Here is a 21,798-nt window from a genome sequence, read left to right as displayed (position 1 = left end):
TTATCTGCCCAAGTGGAGATATTTTCCAGGTCTGTACTTATTTTTTGTAGTGCCTCATCGAACTGACTTGGACGGGCTGCATAATATAGTTGAACGTCATCTGCGTATAGGTGATAATTGCAGTTTTTGATGCTTTTGGTGATATCAGCAGCGTATATAATATACAGTAAAGGGCCGAGTATAGAGCCTTGAGGCACTCCTCGGGTTAGGTTTCTAGAGTCAGATATCATTACTGTACCATCGTACTTAGTTAATTTAACGGATTGCGTGCGTCCATTCAGATAATCACTAAACCACGCCAGTGATCTCGAACCTACTCCATAGAAACGCAATTTAGCGATTAGCAAGGCAGTATCTATACAATCAAAGGCGCGAGAAAAATCTAATAACACTAGACAGGTACCCTTGCCATTGTCTTGCTCTGAAATGATGTTATCTACTACATCCATTAGAGCTGTAACCGTTCCCATTCCCTTGCGGAACCCTGATTGCACGTCAGGTAGAATATTATTGTCTTCTATATATTTGTAGAACTGCTCATAAACAGCCTTTTCCAAGACTTTAGACAAAAAAGGAAGTATGCTGATTGGCCTTAGGTCTTTAGGTTCAGAAGGGTTATCCACCTTAGGCAGTGGGGTGACCAGGGCAGACTTCCATATAGCAGGCACCTCTCCAGTCAATATTGACTTATTAATGATAGCCGTAATCACAGAGAGCGTACGCGGGAGTGTAAGTACAATCATATCCCTATTAATGTTGTCTACACCGGTTGAATTTGAAGTAATAGCCACAATATATTTACCTACCTGCTGTTCATTGACCGGCTTGAGGTTAAAAAGAGAGTTACCAAATAAGTTACCCTCAAAATCTAAAAAGGTAGACAGTGGAACCCTGCTACACCCAGGCACATCCAAAAAGTTATCGTTGATCAGGTTTGGATCATTAAAACGGTCAGGGAGACAGTCTCGGTTATTCGAGTCTGATAATAGTTATTTGTTATACAAGGGGGCAAAGTTGTATTTTAACGCCGAGTGTGGAATTGAAAAACGAGCAAGTGAAAGGATTCTAAATCCTTTCACTTGCTCGTTTTTCAATTCCACACTCGGCGTTAAAATACAACTTTGCCCCCTTGTATAACAAATAACTATTTTTTTTGAACGCCCAATTTTTAGATATAATAAAGCAAATGGCCATGTAAACTATAAATAATACTAAACATACTTAAATTTTAAAAAATGTACGTAAAATATTAGCCCTATGTTAGTATATTATTTTAATTTTATCTAGCCGTTTTTTTTTGTTTTTATAATTTTAATAATTACATAAAAACTATAATAAGCTTTTGTCCATAACTTTAAGAATTTGTTTAAAGTTCATTTAAGATAAATTAGGCTAGATATAATTTACGAATTAGTTGTAGCTTAAAATCAATTTCTGAACTTAAACGAAATCGTGAAACCTTTTAGCGAATCGGATATTTGTTTTGAAAGCAACAACTACGGTCGATTGAGCCATTAAGCAAATTGACAATTACTTAAACTATATATCAGAATCAACCCTTCAAACGCTGTAGGCTATATTTTCTGCGTGGGATGATGATTGATGAAAACTATATAGATATTTAATTTACATCTACAGGATGTATGTATTTAGTCCCATGCAACATGGATAATAATATAGGTAATAGTCTGAGCAACTTTGGGGCACACACCAAGAACAAAAAACCGGCCAAGAGCGTGTCGGGCCACGCTCAGTGTAGGGTTCCGTAGTTTTCCGTATTTTTCTCAAAAACTACTGAACCGATCAAGTTCAAAACAATTTTCCTAGAAAGTATTTATAATGTTCTACTTTTGTGATTTTTTTCATATTTTTTAAACATATGGTTCAAAAGTTAGAGGGGGGGGACGCACTTTTTTTTCCTTTAGGAGCGATTATTTCCGAAAATATAAATATTATCAAAAAACGATCTTAGCAAACCCTTATTCATTTTTAAATACCTATCCAACAATATATCACACGTTAGGGTTGGAATGAAAAAAAATTTCAGCCCCCACTCGACATGTAGGGGGGGGTACCCTAATAAAACATTTTTTTCCATTTTTTATTTTTGCACTTTGTCGGCGAGACTGATATACATATTGGTACCAAATTTCAGCTTTCTAGTGCTAACGGTTACTGAGATTATCCGCGGACGGACGGACGGACGGACGGACGGACGGACGGACAGACAGACATGGCGAAACTATAAGGGTTCCTAGTTGACTACGGAACCCTAAAAAAGTACAAGGGGGTGTATTGAACCACGAAAGTTGCGAATGGTTCTAAAAGTGAAATCTTGAGCGTTGCGAGCGTTAATTTTTTCACCCCAAAACAAGGAAAATTGAGTTTAACTCAATGAAATTACTTTCTGATCTAGGATTGAATTCTTGAGCTACGTAACATGACAAATTCACAATAAATATACCAATACAATCTTGAATTTTAAATTCAATATTGCTTCCATTCGCAATATTGCCATTAAAGCCGTTCACCAATAAGAGGAAAGCTAACAAACTACAATATTGAAAATGTGGAAACGTCAGAACGCGAAACACTTCCGTCGGCTGAATGTGGGTCACCGATTGTCCAGCCAATATTTTCCTCTTTCCAATAATGGGCCCATTTTTAGGGTTCCGTAGTCAACTAGGAACCCTTATAGTTTCGCCATGTCTGTCTGTCCGTCCGTCCGTCCGTCCGTCCGTCCGCGGATAATCTCAGTAACCGTTAGCACTAGAAAGCTGAAATTTGGTACCAATATGTATGTCAATCACGCCAACAAAGTGCAAAAATAAAAAATGGAAAAAAATGTTTTATTAGGGTACCCCCCCTACATGTAAAGTGGGGGCTGATTTTTTTTTTCATTCCAACCCCAACATGTGATATATTGTTGGATAGGTATTTAAAAATGAATAAGGGTTTACTAAGATCGTTTTTTGATAATATTAATGTTTTCGGAAATAATCGCTCCTAAAGGAAAAAAAAGTGCGTCCCCCCCCCTCTAACTTTTGAACAATATGTTTAAAAAATATGAAAAAAATCACAAAAGTAGAACTTTATAAAAACTTTCTAGGAAAATTGTTTTGAACTTGATAGGGTCAGTAGTTTTTGAGAAAAATACGGAAAACTACGGAACCCTACACTGAGCGTGGCCCGACACGCTCTTGGCCGGTTTTTATTTAATGTTGTGACTTGTTTTCTATAAGTGGGTATGTACCAACTGTGTTGTATCCTGGTAAAGGTCACTTTTTGTTTTGCCTACTTCATGTTTTTAACCCCCGACGCAAAAACGACGGGGTGTTATAAGTTTGACGTGTCTGTCTGTCTGTCTGTCTGTTTGTTTGTCTGTGTGTGTGTCTGTCTGTGGCACCGTAGCTCCCGAACGGGTGAACCGATTTCGATTTAGTTTTTTTTGTTTGAAAGCTGAGTTAGTCGGGAGTGTTCTTAGCCATGTTTCATGAAAATCGGTCCACTATGTCGCGGTCGGGGGTTTTTTCAAAATTTTAATTTTGTGGTTAGGTTATGTTATATGCTGTAAACGACATTTATGTTATTCGTACTTAAATAAAGAGAGACGAGTTTTAAACAGAGACAACGCCAAAACCCGCGCGATAGCGGAATCTTTTGTCGTAAAGAAAGTTTTGCGCAGTTCAACTTATCTTTTGTTTTCTTTTTCTAATTTCCTTAACGTTATAATATCGTCCTCAAGAGTTATTTAAAACTGTCAAATCTATAGTAAGCTTTAAAATTGTTCAACGTTTTTTCTTCACACCTTCAGCGTCACGTCATAAAAGGTGAAAAACCAATTAAAGTTACAAATTGGCAAAGGTTTGCACGACTGCGCCAGTCACTAGTACAAACATCGCAAATATTGGTGTTAACACACCCAACATTTCAATTGTAACTTTGGAATAGTTGTATCTTACGCTATTCCAGAAACGCAATATGCATTTTGTACGAATTGAGCTTAGGATGTATAGTAAGATAGAAATACGAGCGATTTTTACTCATTATTATTCACTACAACTATTTACAGTATTTACCTACGCAATTAAGCCCCATTGTAATGAATAGTATAAACAACGCCTATATGCGATGGACAGCGTCTCTAACGCCGTGGCTTGCGTAAGCGATGGTCGCGCGACGGCGATGCGACGCATACGCAATCAAACCTTATGGATATGGAAGTAGACGATGCGATGAGACGCGACGGCGACCGTCGCCCACGCAAGACACGGCGTGCCCACGCATGACTATACCTAAAAACACGCCAACGGTACGAGCGTTCTCGACTTTTTGCTATGACTGCGATTGAAAAGCCTTTCCAAAATAACTGTCCCTCAATTTTTCTTTAGGGTAGCTATTACTTGTATGAAAATGGCACATAAATATCAAACTATAAATAGAAATCTTGATACAATTTTACTCTGAAATTAATATCTAACCTATAAAATGTACCTATTAAAAAAATATTTAAATCCTAACCCATAAATTAAATATAACAAGATCATACCATCCCATACATTAAAATGCGACCGCCTAAGACCGCGCTTACACTCCACCACACATAGATGGCGCCACAAAAAAAATGTCTTGTAGCTTTCGATTATACTTGTAGATGGCGTTAAGTGTCACTTTTGACATAGATTTACGGCTCGGAATTGACACTTAATGCCAATCTACAAATAATCGGTGGCAACAAGGCATTTTTTTGTGGTGCCATCTATGTGTGGTGGAGTGTAAGCGCGTTCGTAGGCGGTCGCATTTTAATGTATGGGGTGGTATGATATTTTTATATTTAATTTATGGCTAAACCATGAAATGGGTTACTCTAATCTGGTAGAATAATTTTAGTCCGAAACACACTTCGCAATAATGGTAATTTTGCAGAAAACTTAAGTTGGCATTATTACTACCACGCATAAGACACATTTGGCAGAATATTGTTTTACAGAACATTACTTTGGTCGATTTAGCATAATTGTATGTATCATAATCATCTTATAGCATAATATTACATTAGCAAAATTATTACTCGCTATCAAAATAGAAAAACTGCCCCAGAGTCACCGTTAGGTACGACGACGAGCGAAGCGAGGAGGAGTGTTAGGTATCTTGCATCCCCAACACATCCAACTCGCTATCAAATAGCAAATTGCAACTTTATGCCGCCTAAATATTATGGACAAATATTATCTGCAAATGTATTGTTCGACTAGAAGACTATTATTATGCTCATCAACATTATGACAATAGACGATTCGGTAGGTATTACAAAAATCTGCGAAATGATTTGTGCCAAAGCATATTCTGCGTAAGGTGTTTCTGCCAAACTTGACTTCTGGCGAGAACTATTATACGAATCAAATATACTTATGCGTAAAAAGTTTCTGCTAGATAATAGTGAACCACATGAAATTCCTCCCTTTTTAGGGTTCCGTAGTCAACTAGGAACCCTTATAGTTTCGCCATGTCTGTCTGTCCGTCCGTCCGTCCGTCCGTTCGCGGATAATCTCAGTGACCGTTAGCACTAGAAAGCTGAAATTACCCCCCTACACGTAAAGTGGGGAGTGATTATTTTTTCATTGCAATCCTAACGTGTGATATTATATTGTTGGATAGGTTTTTAAAAATAAATAAGAGGTTACTAAAATCGTTTTTTGATAATATTCATATTTTCGGAAATAATCGCTCTTAAAGGAAAAAAAAAGTGTATCCCCCCCCCCCTAACTTTTGAACCATGTGTTTAAAAAATATGAAAAAAATCACAAAAGTAGAACTTTATAAAAACTTTCTAGGAAAATTGTTTTGAACTTGATAGGTTCAGTAGTTTTTGAGAAAAATACGGAAAACTACGGAACCCTACACTGAGCGTGGCCCGACACGCTCTTGGCCGGTTTTCTCAGAACGTGCGATATACGAGTTATTTCAGGCCAACGCAAAGCCCCAAGGAATGCTAGTAATGTCCCTCGGCATGAATGGAATTATAAATGTGGGACTCCTAGGACTTTGTGTACGGAGCAGCGTCTATTGCCCTAGATAAAGCTGTCTTTTTCTATGTCGCTCTAGTGAAAATAAAGGGTTTTTAGATTTCCGACGATGGGGCACTTGCGATTAGTTTTGTCATTTTGTGAGAAATATTTTCAGAGTCGTGTTCGATGCGCACGTGAGTAACACCACTCAACACGTTCGAATGTGGTCTATGCCTTTAGGTTATGTCTGGAGGATGAAGATTCAAATTAATAGGTATTAATAAGTATTTAATAAATAAAAGTTTTTTGCAAAAAAAAAACATTTTCGGCATAAGCTTTTATCGCCGACTGTACCTTTCTTTCAACAGTCATCTACTGCTCTCCGAGACTTTTCTAAAAACCCCTTACTCGATGGGGATACGACGTTTCATGACAGAGTTCCTATGACCACCTTTCTGCTCCATCATCAGATCAGCTCCATGATACCATACTATTGCATTGTCTCGTAATTTACATATGTGTGCAAAATTTGAGCAATCGGAAACCGGGAAGTGGGTCAAATTTAGCTTCTACGTTTTGGAGCACACTAACATATTAACAAGGCAAGTTGAATAAAAGCTTGTAAAATAACTAATTATTATATTTTGTGTACAGGTCTGGTCAAGTTGGGCGTACACTGCGTCACCGGCAAAAAGGTCGCCATCAAGATCATCAACCGGGAGAAGCTTAGCGAGTCCGTGCTAATGAAAGTACGTATACATGATTAGTCCATCCTTCCTTGCGTTATCCAGGCATTTGCCAGGGCTCATGGGAGCCTGGGGTCCGCTTGGCGTAGACGCTAGTTTTACGAAAGCGACTGCCACCTGATCTTCCAACCCGAAGGGTCTAGCCTTTATTGGAATTAACCCGGTTTTCTCACGATGTTTTCCTTCACCAAAAAGCGACTGGCAAATATCAAATGACACATAAGTTCCGAAAAACTCATTGGTTCGAGCCGGGGTTCGAACCCGCGACCTCCGGATTGAAAGTCGCAGCCTCTTACCGCTGGACCACCAGCGCTTCGCGTATACATGATTAGTAATAATTTAAAAATAGTTTAAGCGTATTCGCGTAATAGGTAGACGGTATACCTATGTAGTGCAATGAAATAAGTTTTTTTGCAAAAAAATCATTTTTGGCACAAGCTTTTATCGCCGACTGTACTTTTCTTTCAACAGTCATCTAATGCTCTCCGAGACGTTTCTAAAAACCCCTTACTCGATGGGATACGACGTTTCATTACAGAGTTCCTATGACTACCTTTCTGCTCCATCATCAGATCATCTCCATGATACGATAATATTGCATTGTCACGTGATTTACATATGTGTGCAAAATTTCAGCTCAATCGGAAACCGGGAAGTGGGTCAAATTTAGCTTCTACGTTTTGACGCACACTAACATACTAACAAGGCAAGTTGAATAAAAGCTTGTAATTAATAGAGAAGTGTTATCAAAATTAAAATTTTGAAAAAACCCCCGACCGCGACATTAGTGGACCGATTTTCATGAAACATGGCTAAGAACACTCCCGACTAACTCAGCTTTCAAAAAAAAAAAAACTAAATCGAAATCGGTTCACCCGTTCGGGAGCTACGGTGCCACAGATAGACACACACACAGACAAACAGACAGACAGACAGACAGACAGACAGACAGACAGACACGTCAAACTTATAACACCCCGTCGTTTTTGCGTCGGGGGTTAAAAATATTCGTTGTCATCGGGTAAGCCTAGCTTCAGTTGGACGAGCGAAGTGGTATCAGAGATCGCGAATTCGAATCTTAAGAAAATCAGAAAAAACGCACAATAAACTATTATACAAGAGACTTAAATATTTAAACTTAAAAATTTTACTTACAAATTTATTCAGACTTAATTTTTTTTTATATTTAAACAACAGACTTAAAAAAAATTTTTTTTTTTAAATATTTAAACCCGAAACATACAAAATGCACGAAGTTCTCGCGTTAACGGATTAAATTTGTCAATGGCATTGAAAAGATAAGTTTTCGCGAGGCTTTACCTAAAATCAATGGCTAACTGGCTTAACATGCTGTCAGGGAAGCTTAAGGTTATTTTACAGGGGATTTGCGCTATGTAATATTGAATATCAATATTAAATATCTAAGAGATACCTATATTTTACAGTTTTAACGAGCTTCATTTCGTAGTCGAATGTTTTTACGATACATTTGGAGGAGGATTTAGATATACATTTGTATAAGTCATATCGTACGAACGATATTGCATATTTTATTATCTTGAAAGTATTTTTTTTTTCAAATAAAAATAAAAATATAATCGGTTCAAGCAATCCAAAATTACTGCCGAAAACCCAACGTGTATAACCCATTTAGTTTGTATAAATGAGTAATCCAATTTCTCGAGAGATGGCGCTGTCTACTTCGCGCTATTAATGACAAATGGGAAAGTACGGAACCCTACACTGAGCGTAGCCCGACACGCTTTTGGCCAGTTTCACCATAATAATTTTAATTTATTAACATTTTTTGTTGCAGGTGGAGCGAGAAATAGCAATTATGAAATTAATAGAACACCCGCATGTCCTAGGATTGTCCGATGTATATGAAAATAAGAAATACCTGTAAGTACTTGAACAAATAAAATAGATAAGTTACATATTATGTTAAATAATAAATAAAAATACATATTTTAATAATCGTACAAACTAAAATTCTATTAGGTATATAGCAGTTAGTTAATCCTTTCCTTGGTAAATAATTTATTTCGAGCCTCGCTTACGCTTAACAGTAGTTTAGTTATTCGTAGAACGGCACAAATTGTAACAACATCGCTACAACACGCTAAGCCAAGGAAAGGGTTAACAGAAATAAGTACGTAATGTCAACTACTCACCAACAGATGGCGCTAACAATCTGTTACAGGTACCTAGTGCTCGAGCATGTGAGTGGAGGAGAGCTCTTCGACTACCTCGTGAAGAAAGGAAGGCTCACACCCAAGGAGGCGAGGAGATTCTTTAGGCAGATCATATCCGCGTTAGACTTTTGTCACAGCCATTCAATATGGTGAGTACATCCATCCTGAAAGAATACATTATTTTATTTATTTATACAAAGAATTCCGGCTATGAATAATAAATTAGCCTTTTTGAATAGCAACACAGAACCAGTTATAGGAACTCACAAATAGAAGCTGGATAGATAGGTATTATCGGGGGCCGATTTTTGAATCTCACGGCGTTCGAATTCAGAAAAATGTCACCGAAATTGCCTACTATTTTCAGTGACAATTTTCTGAATTCGAACGTGAGATTCAAAAATCGGCCCCATGCAAAAATGCACGGAAATTTATCAATGAATTCATTCATAATTTCTCCTTGCACTTTTGCTGTTGATAGTACTTACACCCCTGTTTAACCCCTCAAGCGCCTTGTTCCAGATCTGTCCCAAGCAATTTAAACTGTAATTAACAGATTGAAAGTTATTAATTCAGTAGCATATTTTTGACAACGGCATTCCAGAGGTTAAAGACTAAGTCAGGAGTAACAAACTTATTAAGTAGTTGGTCAATGGCGCCCATAAATTAAATATAACAAGATCATACCATCCCATACATTAAAATGCGACCGCCTAAGACGGCGCTTACACTCCACCACACATAGATGGCGCGACAAAAAAAATGTCTTGTAGCTTTCGATTATACTTGTCGATGGCGTTAAGTGTCACTTTTGACATAGATTTACGGCTCGGAATTGACATTAATGCCAATCTACAAATAATCGGTGGCAACAAGGCATTTTTTGTGGCGCCATCTATGTGTGGTGGAGTGTAAGCGCATTCGTAGGCGGTCGCATTTTAATGTATGGGATGGTATGATCTTGTTATATTTAATTTATGATGGCGCCTAGCACAGCCTTTTTACAGGACATCATTGCATAAATCTTTGAATAATTCCATTACTTACTTGAGAATAGCGTAGCGGCCCATCATGGGAATATCCCAACTCAAGTGTTTGATAGCATTTTCTTTAGTTAACATCATGGAGGAATAAGGGAAGAATTGTAACTCCATACATCAGTAAATGCGGGTTATTTATAGTGACGTCTAGCGACAATCACGCGACAAATACACGCGTAAATTATCAGTCCCACTACTCGATACTAGGTGTCGACACTGTTGAATCGACACGTCTGCCAAAAAAATAATATTAGAACAGTTTACAACTTATATTACAAGCAGAAGGAATTGAAAACAAAATACTGATTAATACTATAGTAACATAAGCTAAAAATTGATGAGCATTACCCATCTATTGACAAGTAGCAGTACTTTATTTTCGCTATTTGACGCGTGATTGTCGCTAGATGTCACTACAAATAACCAGCATTTACTGATGTATGGAGTTACAACCATTCCCTTACTTATTCCTCTATCGTTAACATCAAGCTTCAGTTATTATTTCTGTTACAGCCACCGCGATTTAAAGCCAGAGAACCTACTGCTAGACGAACGGAACAACATAAAAATAGCAGATTTCGGCATGGCATCTCTACAGCCAGCCGGGTCCATGCTAGAAACGTCGTGTGGCAGTCCTCATTACGCCTGTCCTGAAGTTATACGGGTATGAAAAGTAACAACGACACCTAGTGGAGATTTTTGTCATTATTTTAGCGTTTCGTCTTACAAACAGCTGCATCCATGCTAGAAATATCGTGTGGCAGTCCTCATTACGCCTGTCCTGAAGTTATACGGGTAAGTACAAGCATAGCGACACCTAGTGGAATTTTATATTACTATTTTACATTGGTCCCGTATTAGAAACGTGTTCATGCGGTTGACGTAAATGTCGCTAGAGCCAATCCAGCACTTGCATAAAAGATAGAAAAATAGTCTGCAAAATGTCAAGACATATTAGAGGGAAAGGTTACTATTTTGGAGAAGCCATCCTCTTTACCCTATACCTAAAATCTATCGATCGCTAAAGAGCGCGTTTTTATTTTAGACTTGAGAGAGTAATCACTTTTGCTACTAGTCAAAAGATGGCGCTTATAACATATTCTTATCTGGCCATATTTTGGGGTGATTTCAGACAAGTTTTTGGGAGAATATATTAAAAGAGCGTAAGGTAAGAGCGTGTAAGCGAACATGAAAGCTCGTTATGTTTCCTTAGGTACCGTCATAAATTAAATATAGCATTATACCATCCCATACATTAAATTGTGACCGCCTAAAAGCGTGCAAAAAGTACTAAGTGTCACTTTCGAGCCATAGATTTATGTCGAAAGTGACACTTAACGCCATCTTCAAGTATAATCGATGGCAACAAGGCATATTTTTAGTGGCGCCATCTACTTTTTGCACGCTTTTAGTCGGTCACATTTTAATGTATGGGATGGTATAATCTTCTTAAATTTAATTTAAGGTACCGTATACGCTAGTCTGAAAAAACACTAAAAACTATCATTGTCATGCTTTACAGGTTCACAAAATTTTAATAAAAAAGCTAAAATTAAACCCATAGTGTAGTTTATTACAAAAGAAAATACCTACTACGTACAAACGAAATACTGCTAGCAAAGCTTATATAAAACTATAATATTCACAAAGACCTTTCATAACAGGTTTCTTATATAAAATAGTCTAAATTATGTTTTAGGGGTTATGCCTGTTACCTATACTATAACAGTTTTATACACGTATTTAGTATTGAGACATAAGCATAGAGTGCTTGAATTTTCTGCTAATTTTCGGGACTCTATTTTCAATTTGCTTTTGCTGGTAATTATATATTTTTGAGCAACACTTCGTCAGTCGCGACACTAGTGCCATCTAGTGTCAAGTAGGGGTACTAATACGAGTATATTCACTATTATTGTAGGCTACCAACATATCCCGCGGTTTGGTAAGAAAACTAATGGAGTCCATGCTTACTTATTTCTCTGTATATTGCGAAGCTATGCATATCCAATGTGAAGATTCTTTGCACAGACTTGGGAGTGAGAAACATCATAATTATCTTGTAGAAGCACTTGGGATTTGGGATGAAAACTTAGCTTGGTCAGATTAAAGTGTTACCCCTTTATTCATAAATGTTCACTTAAGTTCTCAAGCCGATAAAGTTTTGTCCTTTTCTATCACACCAATACGTCGGAAAGGGACAAACGAACTTTATCGGCTTGATAACTTTAGTGAATGTTTTTGAATAAGGGGGTTAGTATTTAGACACAAGACAATATAGACTGTAGTTTCTTATCTTTCCAAAGTCAAATTTATATTGAAATTACCAGTCTTGCCTCCAGTTAAATTTTAATATTATTCTAATTAAGTACATCAATACAACTAAATATTCAGTTTTATATTAGGAGTATGTTTATGTGTACATATTTTTTGGATGGTTAGTAAGTGCACATAATACATATAGTATAAATCAATACTTAATCAAGTTCCATGAATCATGATTAATGAAATGTAATCAATTAATTTAATTAAACTAAAAAAAAACAATCACCAAATCAACTAAGTAAAAAACTAAATCTATTTTGTTCTTAAAAACAATTAAAAATACAAATGTAATCACAGATTAAAAATGTACTGTATAGGTTTGAGATTATCTCCAAGATTTTATACACGTTGGTCTTGAGTGACCTGGCAAATATTCTGTGTTTTGGTATGCTAATATTACTATGAAACTATGGTTATACCATTATACTAGGGTTCATTGTCCTATTTAGATAATTAGAACAAAATTTCCGTATTAACAAAAAAAACACAAGTGACGGTTGACAAAAATATGAAAAAAAAAATTTTTTTATTGTTTTATGAACCGAAATACAATTTTTTTTTTGGTATCTGCCAAGCCTCAGGATCAAGTGTGAAATGTACTTTAGTTAAATGATATTGATAATTATAACATCCATGTTGTGATGTTTTTCTTGAGCTACAATTAAATACATAGCACACTTTTCATCAAGGTGGCACTAGGCTGATTTGTGGTACATATATTCAATTTGATTTTACTAATAAAATGTTTTGAATTAAAATTAGAAAAAATAATCAAACAAGATTTAGGTACATCCTAAAATCATCTTAGAGGCGCATGGTTTATGACTTTATGTCCAATGCTTAGCATTAGCACTCATAAAATACTAGGGTTTAAAATTATGACACTAAATTTGAACCAAATCATTAAAATACGTAATGTTTTTTAATGTGTTCTACCTCTCTGAAAAATAATATAACTAATCAACCTAGTACCACCCTGCCACTCACATTCAACACATTTACTCGTCATCTATCCTTTGCTTCTTGCTAGAATTCGAAGGAGTCTGAGGCGGTGAATGTGTTGTCTCTCTCCTTTTCCCCGAATGTCTAGCGCAGTTCGAAGTTCTCTGCGTATGAGAAGATTCCCTATTTGATTCCCGATTCGGAGAGAACTGCTTAAGCATTTCTACGTCGTTGAAAATAACTTGAGCGCCTCCACCACAAGTCGGTACAACATCGCCTTTGTACAGTTTCGTTTCTAGTTCCCCATCTGTGTCTTGCTCTTGAGATATTAAGCAATATTTCGATGCTTTAGAGTTAGCTATGTCTTTCACTGTTGTCAGCTTGTTCACTACTTTACTATTCACTATAGAAGGCTTCATAACTGTACCCATTGGGACGAGCTTGTTAGGAGCATGTTCGATCCAACCTCGACCATCGGCTGATAGTGAACGGCGGTGTCTAGGATTAGCAACAGCTACACCGCGTCGGGACGATGCTGGTGTGTCTCTAGTTTCTCTAGTCTGAGGTACGGAGCTGAATGGAGTCAGTAAATGAGCTGGTAAAGCTCTAGGAGTCGACCCTGGAGTATAGTCTCTCACACTAGTCTGCGCTGCAAACTCTCCCGTATGCTTTGGCTCTGCATCACCCCTGTCTAATGCCTCAGCTATAATTCTTAAACGATTCTCCTTATCTTCAATTGCATTACGTAATTTCTCTTTTTCAGAATTAATTTCCTTCGCTCGCTCATGTTCAGCAGCTATCTTGTGATTGTATTTCCTTTCTAAGATACGTTTCATTTTCTCTTTCTCTAGCTTATTCTGACTTAACTGTAACTCCTTTTCTTGTAGCTCTCGTTTGAGTGTACTTGTGTATTCAGTCAGTTCATTGAGTTTCCGTTTGTTAGAAGTGGATTCATTCTCAGTAGCTGTCAGTCGGTCCTCTAAAGCTCTGATTCTGCGTTCAGATGCAGCCAATTGCCCTCTTAAAGCTGCATTCTCTCCTCTTACTTCAAGAGACTCTTTCTCTAAGTCTATAAGAGCAGCTCGGAACCTTTCATCTTTCAAAGCTTTGCTGCGTTTTAAAGTTTCTCTCCGATCTAACCTCATCTCCAAGTGGGCCATAAGTTCTTTGATAATGTGGCTTGCTTGTGAGCTGTTCAGTTCTAGACTTGGGAAGTCTGGCCCAAGGCTGTAGACAAGACCCAGGTCTAATTCAAGGTCTTTAGCATCAGGTCTTGCTAGATTGTCTCTGGCTGTTGCGAATAATCTATTTGCCTTACGTCTGCCAGATACAAGGCCAATAGAGGCTGCAATGTCATTGACTTGGGCCTTGGTTACCTCCACTTCAGCAGCCATTTCAGCGAACCTCATAACTTGAAGCGTTTCATCATAGTCCTCTGCTCTAGGATTAGCACATACAATCATACGTACCTGCCCTTCTCCTTCAAAGAAGTTCTTGAACAGATGAGTGATCTTAGATTCTCTGTATGGCACCATATTGTTAGCCCCAGTCGCTTGGTTCTCCCGTAACACTTCCATACATGTTCGGAGAGTCATTAAAGACTTGTTGATGTTGCCAGCCTCTCGTAACCGCTGGCCAGTGTTTTTCGTCCGATTAGTTCGTTCACTGCCAGCTAAATCGACCAAGCTTATTTGGCTGATTGACAGGAACTTCTTATTCTGTATAACAGCTTCACCTACTTCATCCACAGGAGCCTGCACCAGCCTGATAGTGAAAACTGAATGACTCCGACTCGATTCCGCATTAAGCGTTGTTTGAGCCATCCTTTTCCGTTTCAAGCCTAAGTAGAATGCATCAAATGCCTCCTCTGCAGACTTAATCTCAATTTCAGTAACACCGTGTACATACATGTTCTTTGCCGCATCTTCTCTAATGATTTTAGCAGTTAAGTTCTTAGACACCGGTGGTCCATCTTCAAGTAAATCAAAGACACCGTTATTGTAGACTTCTACATATGAAACGAAGACCGCATACTGGTTGTCTTCATTCAAACCTTCAACTTTTGTCACCTCCATCGAAGCCATTGCTAAATCCGGGTTCGAGTTGTTTTTCTTCCCCAATTTGAATTTGTGTAGCTCTTGCTGCCGTTCCAACATGGCTTCCACCTCAGATTGAATTTCGAACATGTTCATTTTGTCAGGCTTGAACACATATTTATGCGCCTGACACTCGTTTATCGTTTTAAATATGATGTTCAAGCATCTTGGCAAAATTCCGCAGTTTAGAGGCTCCCCGGTCATCGTAAAGGTTTTCCCGCTGCCGGTGACTCCGTAAGTGAATAAAAGGCCATTTTTACCTTTGATAAGACCTTCTACGAGTGGATATGCGACTTTATCGAAGACTTCTTGTTGAGGCGTTTCAGGAGGGAAAACTTCTTTGAAAGTGTATTTCATCGACTTACTGTTCTCATTTCTGTAGCTCAGAGCCGTTGCTGGTGGAGTCAGGAGCACTGTTGTTGGTGAAATTATCTTAACACACGGGATATCGGATTCTCGTTGCATCGGGCGTAATCTACAGAAAACTTGCACTGGATCTCGCTCGCCGTTCAAGTTTTGCTTACTCCGCGCTGGCGTACGCATCTCGTTAATTTTCTGTTTCGATTTGGCGGACTTCATTTTAATTAATGTCCGTCTTTACACTTTTAGCACGATAAATCACACTTTGTTTATAAGAATTAACGTTTTACAATTTCGACGGTTATACGAAATCAAAGCAACCGTTGCCCGTTGATTAGATTAAATGACAACTAATTAAATATTGTCGGTTCAAGGGTTATTAGAATAGTTTATCCCTTTTACGCTCGTCTTATTTCCATACGGTGTCTCGTTTTACTGGTGAAAAGCTTGAACTCTTCAAACTGGTCGGATAGCATTAAAAATGACGTTTACTAACTGGGAGTGTTGCAAGCAAGTATAATTCTTTACCCAAATGTTAAAAATCTAGGTAACTTAATTCAAATAAATATATGTTAAACTTGTACTAGTATGTATTCTACTGTAAAACATAATTTAAAATTGTTTCCCAAAGAGTTTATTTTAGTTTATTAAGTATAGAGCGTTTGTTTTCAGTCATTTTCCCTAAAAATCTACTCAACTGAACATGGTGACACTATAATACGTTCCGTTTCTCAAAATTGTAACAAATATTGTCTATTTCGATGGAAACTATTATTACTTTCATTTATTTTATCAAAGTCATGCATTTTATTGTGAGAAGTTTTAATCATAACAAAAAGCAATATTATAAAATGTAATTTTAAATTTATTCAATGATAGTTTTGAGTACAAAGGGACGTCTAAAATGTTGCCACTAATATGAAATAAAATAAGTGCGGGTAAAATGGAATGAAACTGTCCCGGAAATTTCAAAACTTTTATTAAATTCTTTAATTTTGGAATAAAGTCATTTAGGTATGCTCCTCATGTTGAAATATTATAAATTAAAGTTTTTATATTATATTCAAAAACCTATAGGTACCTTAAAGCTTAAAGGGGATAAGAAAAACTTTGGGGTGCTTTGCGTTTGCCATATGGCTACTCAGTATCTGACAACAGTGACAGCTCACAGTGACAACTGCGTTTCAAACATTGTTTTGTTGTGTACTGTGTTTGTTTGCAGTTTGAAATGTTAGATACAATTTTCTTTTATATTTCTAGGGTGAGAAATACGATGGACGAAGAGCCGACGTGTGGTCCTGCGGCGTCATCCTGTACGCTCTCCTCGTTGGTGCCCTGCCGTTTGACGATGATAACTTACGACAGTTACTCGAAAAGGTTTGTGTACTTCTAAAAATATCTTACAGATTTTAAAACAAAGCTTGAAACAGTGGTAAACTGCAAGATTAGAAGACCGTATCAACCGTAGGCTCCGCGATCTGTTTATAAGTACATTGTAGAAAATAACGTTGCTATAGACACTTCATCGAGTATTCAAATCGCGATAGTTTGCAACTGTATAAACTTTTGTAAACTTATTAGTACTGTAAGGTTGTCCGAAAATAGTAGTCTATCATCATCAGACTAATTTCACTACAACTTTACTTACATAATATGTGAGTGTGCACGGGAAAAGTCCCACTTTTTCGATTGCTATAAAGCCGCTTTGTCAGTTATTCATATAAAGATACAAGTAAATCTCTCCTTAATGGTAACCAACAAAGTTGGACATTTTACTACACACTCACATAATATCTTAAAATAAAATTAAACTAAGTAATACTAAAATTAAACTAAAATAAATCTAAAAACGGCCCCTGTAGCATAGTATCAAAGACACTGGCAGCATTTCCTCGCTGGATTGTCAAGCTAATATGCTGAGCGAGGAAGCTGCCAGCTCTTGATCTCCAGTGGCGTCTTGGTATTTACAGATGATGATAATGATTTGGTTTGTTTTCAGGTGAAGCGGGGAGTGTTTCACGTGCCACATTTCGTGCCACCCGACTGCCAGCAGCTGTTACGAGGCATGATAGAAGTCAACCCCGAGAAGAGAATGACTGTAAGCATATTTTGATTTCATACATTTTTTGACGTGTCTGTCTGTCTGTCTGTGTGTCTGTCTGTCTGTGGCATCGTAGCTCCCGAACGGATGAACCGATTTGGTTTAGTTTTTTAACCCCCGCCCGACGCAAAAACGAAGGGGTGTTATAAGTTTGACGTGTCTGTCTGTCTGTCTGTCTGTCTGTGGCATCGTAGCTCCCGAACGGATGAACCGATTTGGTTTAGTTATTTTTGTCTGAAAGCTGAGTTAATCGGGAGTGTTCTTAGCCATGTTTCATGAAAATCGGTCCACTATGTCACGGTCGGGGGTTTTTTCAAAATTTTAATTTTATGGTTAGGTTACTGTAATCTACTATAACCATATACTCTAACTCTAACATAGGGTTAAAAATGACAACTTGCTAATTGTATTATTTTCTCTAGCTTGCAGAGATAACTCGACACGGCTGGGTGACAGCGGGAGGTCGGGGCGAGTTGGAACAAGAACTACCCATGATGGAGGTCGTTCAAACCAGGGTGCTACCCAGTGCGGAGGCTATAGACCCTGATGTTTTACAGGTTCGACTATACACACAGTCTTTATTCAAGTATATTGCAGAGATAACACAAATTGGCTGGACAGCTGGGGTTGGGGCGAGTTGGAACAGCTACTCATGATGAAAGTTGTTCAAACTAGGGTGCTATCCAGCGCTGAGGCTATAGACCCTGAAGTTTTACAGGTACTAGTGAACAAACAGCTATTATTCAAATAATAACCCGAAATGGCTGAACAACGGACTTTTTTAGAACATGTTATTAGGAGTAGAGACCAGACTGAAGGATTTGGGGCATCCTACATTTTATTTTATTATTACACTGCGTCGACCAGATAAGAAGACAGTAGGCATATCCACAGATATTTGTCTCTGATTCAACTATAAATTAAATAGCTTTATTTGACGTTCATATGCGCATTGTAATATGCCTACTTGAAAAATAAATATTTCATTTTCATTTCATTTTCATTAAAGTCCCTTCCTGTATGTTTGCGATAAACTCAAAAACTACTGATTTTCATTTGGTTTGTCATCAATAAAGTGATTTTTGTCTCCTCAAAGCTGTATAAAAGAATTAATTGTAAATAAAAATGTTTTTTTTTTTCAGGCTATATGCAGTTTAGGATGTTTCAAACAACGGGACAAGTTAATTCAGGAGCTATTAAGTCCACAGTAAGTTATGTTATAGTTTTATGGTTATTTACCTATTTCTTGTTATAAGCAATGTGGTCTGTTTCCTAATTTATAATAAGTATATTTTAAAACGGCCAATTTTCATGAATCATTCTCAATTTGCAGCCATAACACGGAGAAAGTAATCTACTTTCTACTTCTGGAACGCAAGAGAAGGAGGCCCGCGCGCGACGACGAGCCCAGGCCGCAGCCCGCGCCGCCCGCGCCCGACCCGCCAAGGAAACGACTGGACACTTGCAGAGTAAGTTGGCGCAATAGTCGCTAGATGTCGCTGTACGGGCGCCAGCGATTCCTACATCGCGCTATCGTTGTGTCGACGTAGAATCCTTAAATAAAGCCTGTTGAGACCCGCGCCCGACCCGCCGCGGAAACGACTCGACATATGCAGAGTAAGTTGAATAGTCCGCTAGATGTCGCTGTACGGGCGCCAGCGATTCCTACATCGCGCTAACGAAGTGCCGACATAAAGTTCATAGGTAAGTGGCGTTACTTTGTTAGAGACACAATGTTTACTGAAATATCCGTAAGATGTCGCTGTACAGTACATGTCTCTAACGAAATGTCGACGTAGAATACGTAAGTAAACCTGCAGAATAGGTTTATACTGGGTAATGTTTACTCAAAAGCCTACTAGATGTCGCTGTACACTGTACAGGTCGTAGTGATTCCAACATCGCGCTAATGATGTTTCAAAGTAGAATACGTAAATCCATATCCATACTAATATTATAAATGGGAAAGTGTGTGTGTCTGTTTGTCCGTCTTTCACGGCAAATCGGAACGACGAATTGATTTTTTTAAGCGAAGATAGTTGAAGGGATGGAGAGTGACATCGGCTACTTGTGGGTTCCTGTAACCCCCCACAGTTTAAGTTTCTATGGAGCATTCCACAATTTTCGAATTTATCGCGAGGGAAATGCTAATAAATATTTATAAAGAGGACAGAATCACTGGAATCTGTGATTTTAGGGGTTTGGGGTCTTTAAGAATTGTCTCGATGACTATTGTTAGCCATACTTAGGGCCGGTTGCACCAAACCGTCTGTCTCCGTTAAAGCATTCGCTAAATTTTATTGTATAGGAAGTTCCATAGACCTCTGTAGCGTGACGATGATGTGTCTGTCAAATGTGGTTGATGCAACTGGCCCTTATAGGAACAAAACGAAATCAGCTAACATAATATTTTTGATAAACAGCCAATTTATTATGTTTAACTTTAGAATACATTTAAGTGTTATTAATTTATGTGTAAAAAAGCGCTGGTAGCCTAGCGGTAAGTACGTGCTACTTTCGTTCCGGAGGTCGCGGGTTTGAACCCCGGCTCGCACCAATGAGTTTTTCGGAATTTATGTGCGAAATGTCATTTGATATTTGCCAGTCGCTTTTCGGTGAAGGAAAACATCGTGAGGAAACCGGACTAATTCCAATAAGGTCTAGTTTACCCTTCGGGTTGGAAGGTCAGATGGCAGTCGCTTTCGTAAAAACTAGTGCCTACGCCAAATCTTGGGATTAGTTGTCAAAGCGGACCCCAGGCTCTCATGAACCGTGCCAATTGCCGGGATAACGCAAGGAGAATGATGGTTATTAATTTATGTGTAATTTTGTTTTTCAGGTGAACGGTCAATCTGCCCACTTCGGGCAAATCAGCGAAGGGTCCCCGATAACGCCCCGGCGGTCACAATTCAGGTGCGACAATATTTCATTTTGGTGAGACCCATTTTCATTCATATATTACCATTTTAGGCATAATATGTGAAGTTTTCAAGCAAAAGATACCACATAGTCGCTTATCATATAACTTAACCACAATTTTTTTTTTTTTTTAAAACCCCCGACCGCGACATACCACTATGTCGATTTTCATGAAACATGGCTAAGAACAATCCCGACTGACTCAGCTTTCAGACAAAAAAAACTAAATCTAAATCGGTTCATCCGTTCGGGAGCTACGATGCCAGAGACAGACACACAAACGGACAGATAAATCAAACTCATAACACCCCGTCGTTTTTGCGTCGGGGGTTAAAAAGAAGACCGCAAAAATATCTGACGCAATATTATCTCTAGACACAAGAGATTGTCAGATATTTAAGCACCCTTTTAGGGTTCCGTAGTCAACTAAGAACCCTTATAGTTTCGCCATGTCTGTCTGTCCGTCCGTCCGTCCGTCCGTCCGTCCGCGGATAATCTCAGTAACCGTTAGCACTAGAAAGCTAAAATTTGGTACCAATATGTATATCAATCACGCCAACAAAGTGCATAAATAAAAACCGGCCAAGAGCGTGTCGGGCCACGCTCAGTGTAGGGTTCCGTAGTTTTCCGTATTTTTCTCAAAAACTACTGAACCTATCAAGTTCAAAACAATTTTCCTAGAAAGTCTTTATAGAGTTCTACTTTTGTGATTTTTTTCATATTTTTTAAACACATAGTTCAAAAGTTAGAGGGGGGGGGCGCACTTTTTTTCCCTTTAGGAGCGATTATTTCCGAAAATATTAATATTATCAAAAAACAATCTTAGTAAACCCTTATTCATTTTTAAATACCTATCCAACAATATATCACACGTTGGGATTGGAATGAAAAAAAAAATCAGCCCCCACTTTACATGTAGGGGGGGTACCCTAATAAATCATTTTTTTCCATTTTATATTTTTGCACTTTGTTGGCGTGATTGATCTACATATCGGTACCAAATTTCAGCATTTTAGTGCTAACGGTTACTGAGATTATCCGCGGACGGACGGACGGACGGACGGAC

General features: G+C 38.0%; 2 protein-coding genes across 2 annotated transcripts in view; one reads left to right on the top strand and one right to left on the bottom strand.

The window, feature by feature from the left end:
* Positions 1 to 21,798, top strand: part of LOC125240197 (serine/threonine-protein kinase BRSK2) — a 51,088-nt gene that overhangs the window by 1,672 nt on the left and 27,618 nt on the right. The window contains exons 2-11 of the mRNA XM_048148020.1: positions 6,663 to 6,757; positions 8,571 to 8,656; positions 8,958 to 9,098; positions 10,503 to 10,653; positions 16,973 to 17,089; positions 17,712 to 17,810; positions 18,236 to 18,370; positions 18,956 to 19,020; positions 19,147 to 19,282; positions 20,653 to 20,726. Of these exons, the coding sequence (XP_048003977.1) occupies positions 6,663 to 6,757; positions 8,571 to 8,656; positions 8,958 to 9,098; positions 10,503 to 10,653; positions 16,973 to 17,089; positions 17,712 to 17,810; positions 18,236 to 18,370; positions 18,956 to 19,020; positions 19,147 to 19,282; positions 20,653 to 20,726 (1,099 nt within the window). The remainder of the gene's footprint in view (positions 1 to 6,662; positions 6,758 to 8,570; positions 8,657 to 8,957; positions 9,099 to 10,502; positions 10,654 to 16,972; positions 17,090 to 17,711; positions 17,811 to 18,235; positions 18,371 to 18,955; positions 19,021 to 19,146; positions 19,283 to 20,652; positions 20,727 to 21,798) is intronic.
* On the bottom strand, positions 11,542 to 16,080 carry LOC125240304 (kinesin-like protein KIF23). Its single transcript, XM_048148179.1, has one exon. It carries the CDS (start codon positions 15,929 to 15,931, stop codon positions 13,313 to 13,315), a length of 2,619 nt encoding a protein of 872 aa, XP_048004136.1. The 5' UTR covers positions 15,932 to 16,080; the 3' UTR covers positions 11,542 to 13,312.

The sequence above is a fragment of the Leguminivora glycinivorella genome, chromosome 27, assembly GCF_023078275.1.
Source record: "Leguminivora glycinivorella isolate SPB_JAAS2020 chromosome 27, LegGlyc_1.1, whole genome shotgun sequence".
Taxonomy (NCBI): Eukaryota; Metazoa; Arthropoda; class Insecta; order Lepidoptera; family Tortricidae; genus Leguminivora; species Leguminivora glycinivorella.
The sequence above is the reverse complement of the archived record's forward strand: the minus strand, read 5'-3'. Positions and strand labels throughout refer to the sequence as shown.

Excerpts from the sequence above, each read along its gene's own strand:
- LOC125240304 (XM_048148179.1), bottom strand. The coding sequence starts at position 15,931 with ATGAAGTCCGCCAAATCGAAACAGAAAATTAACGAGATGCGTACGCCA.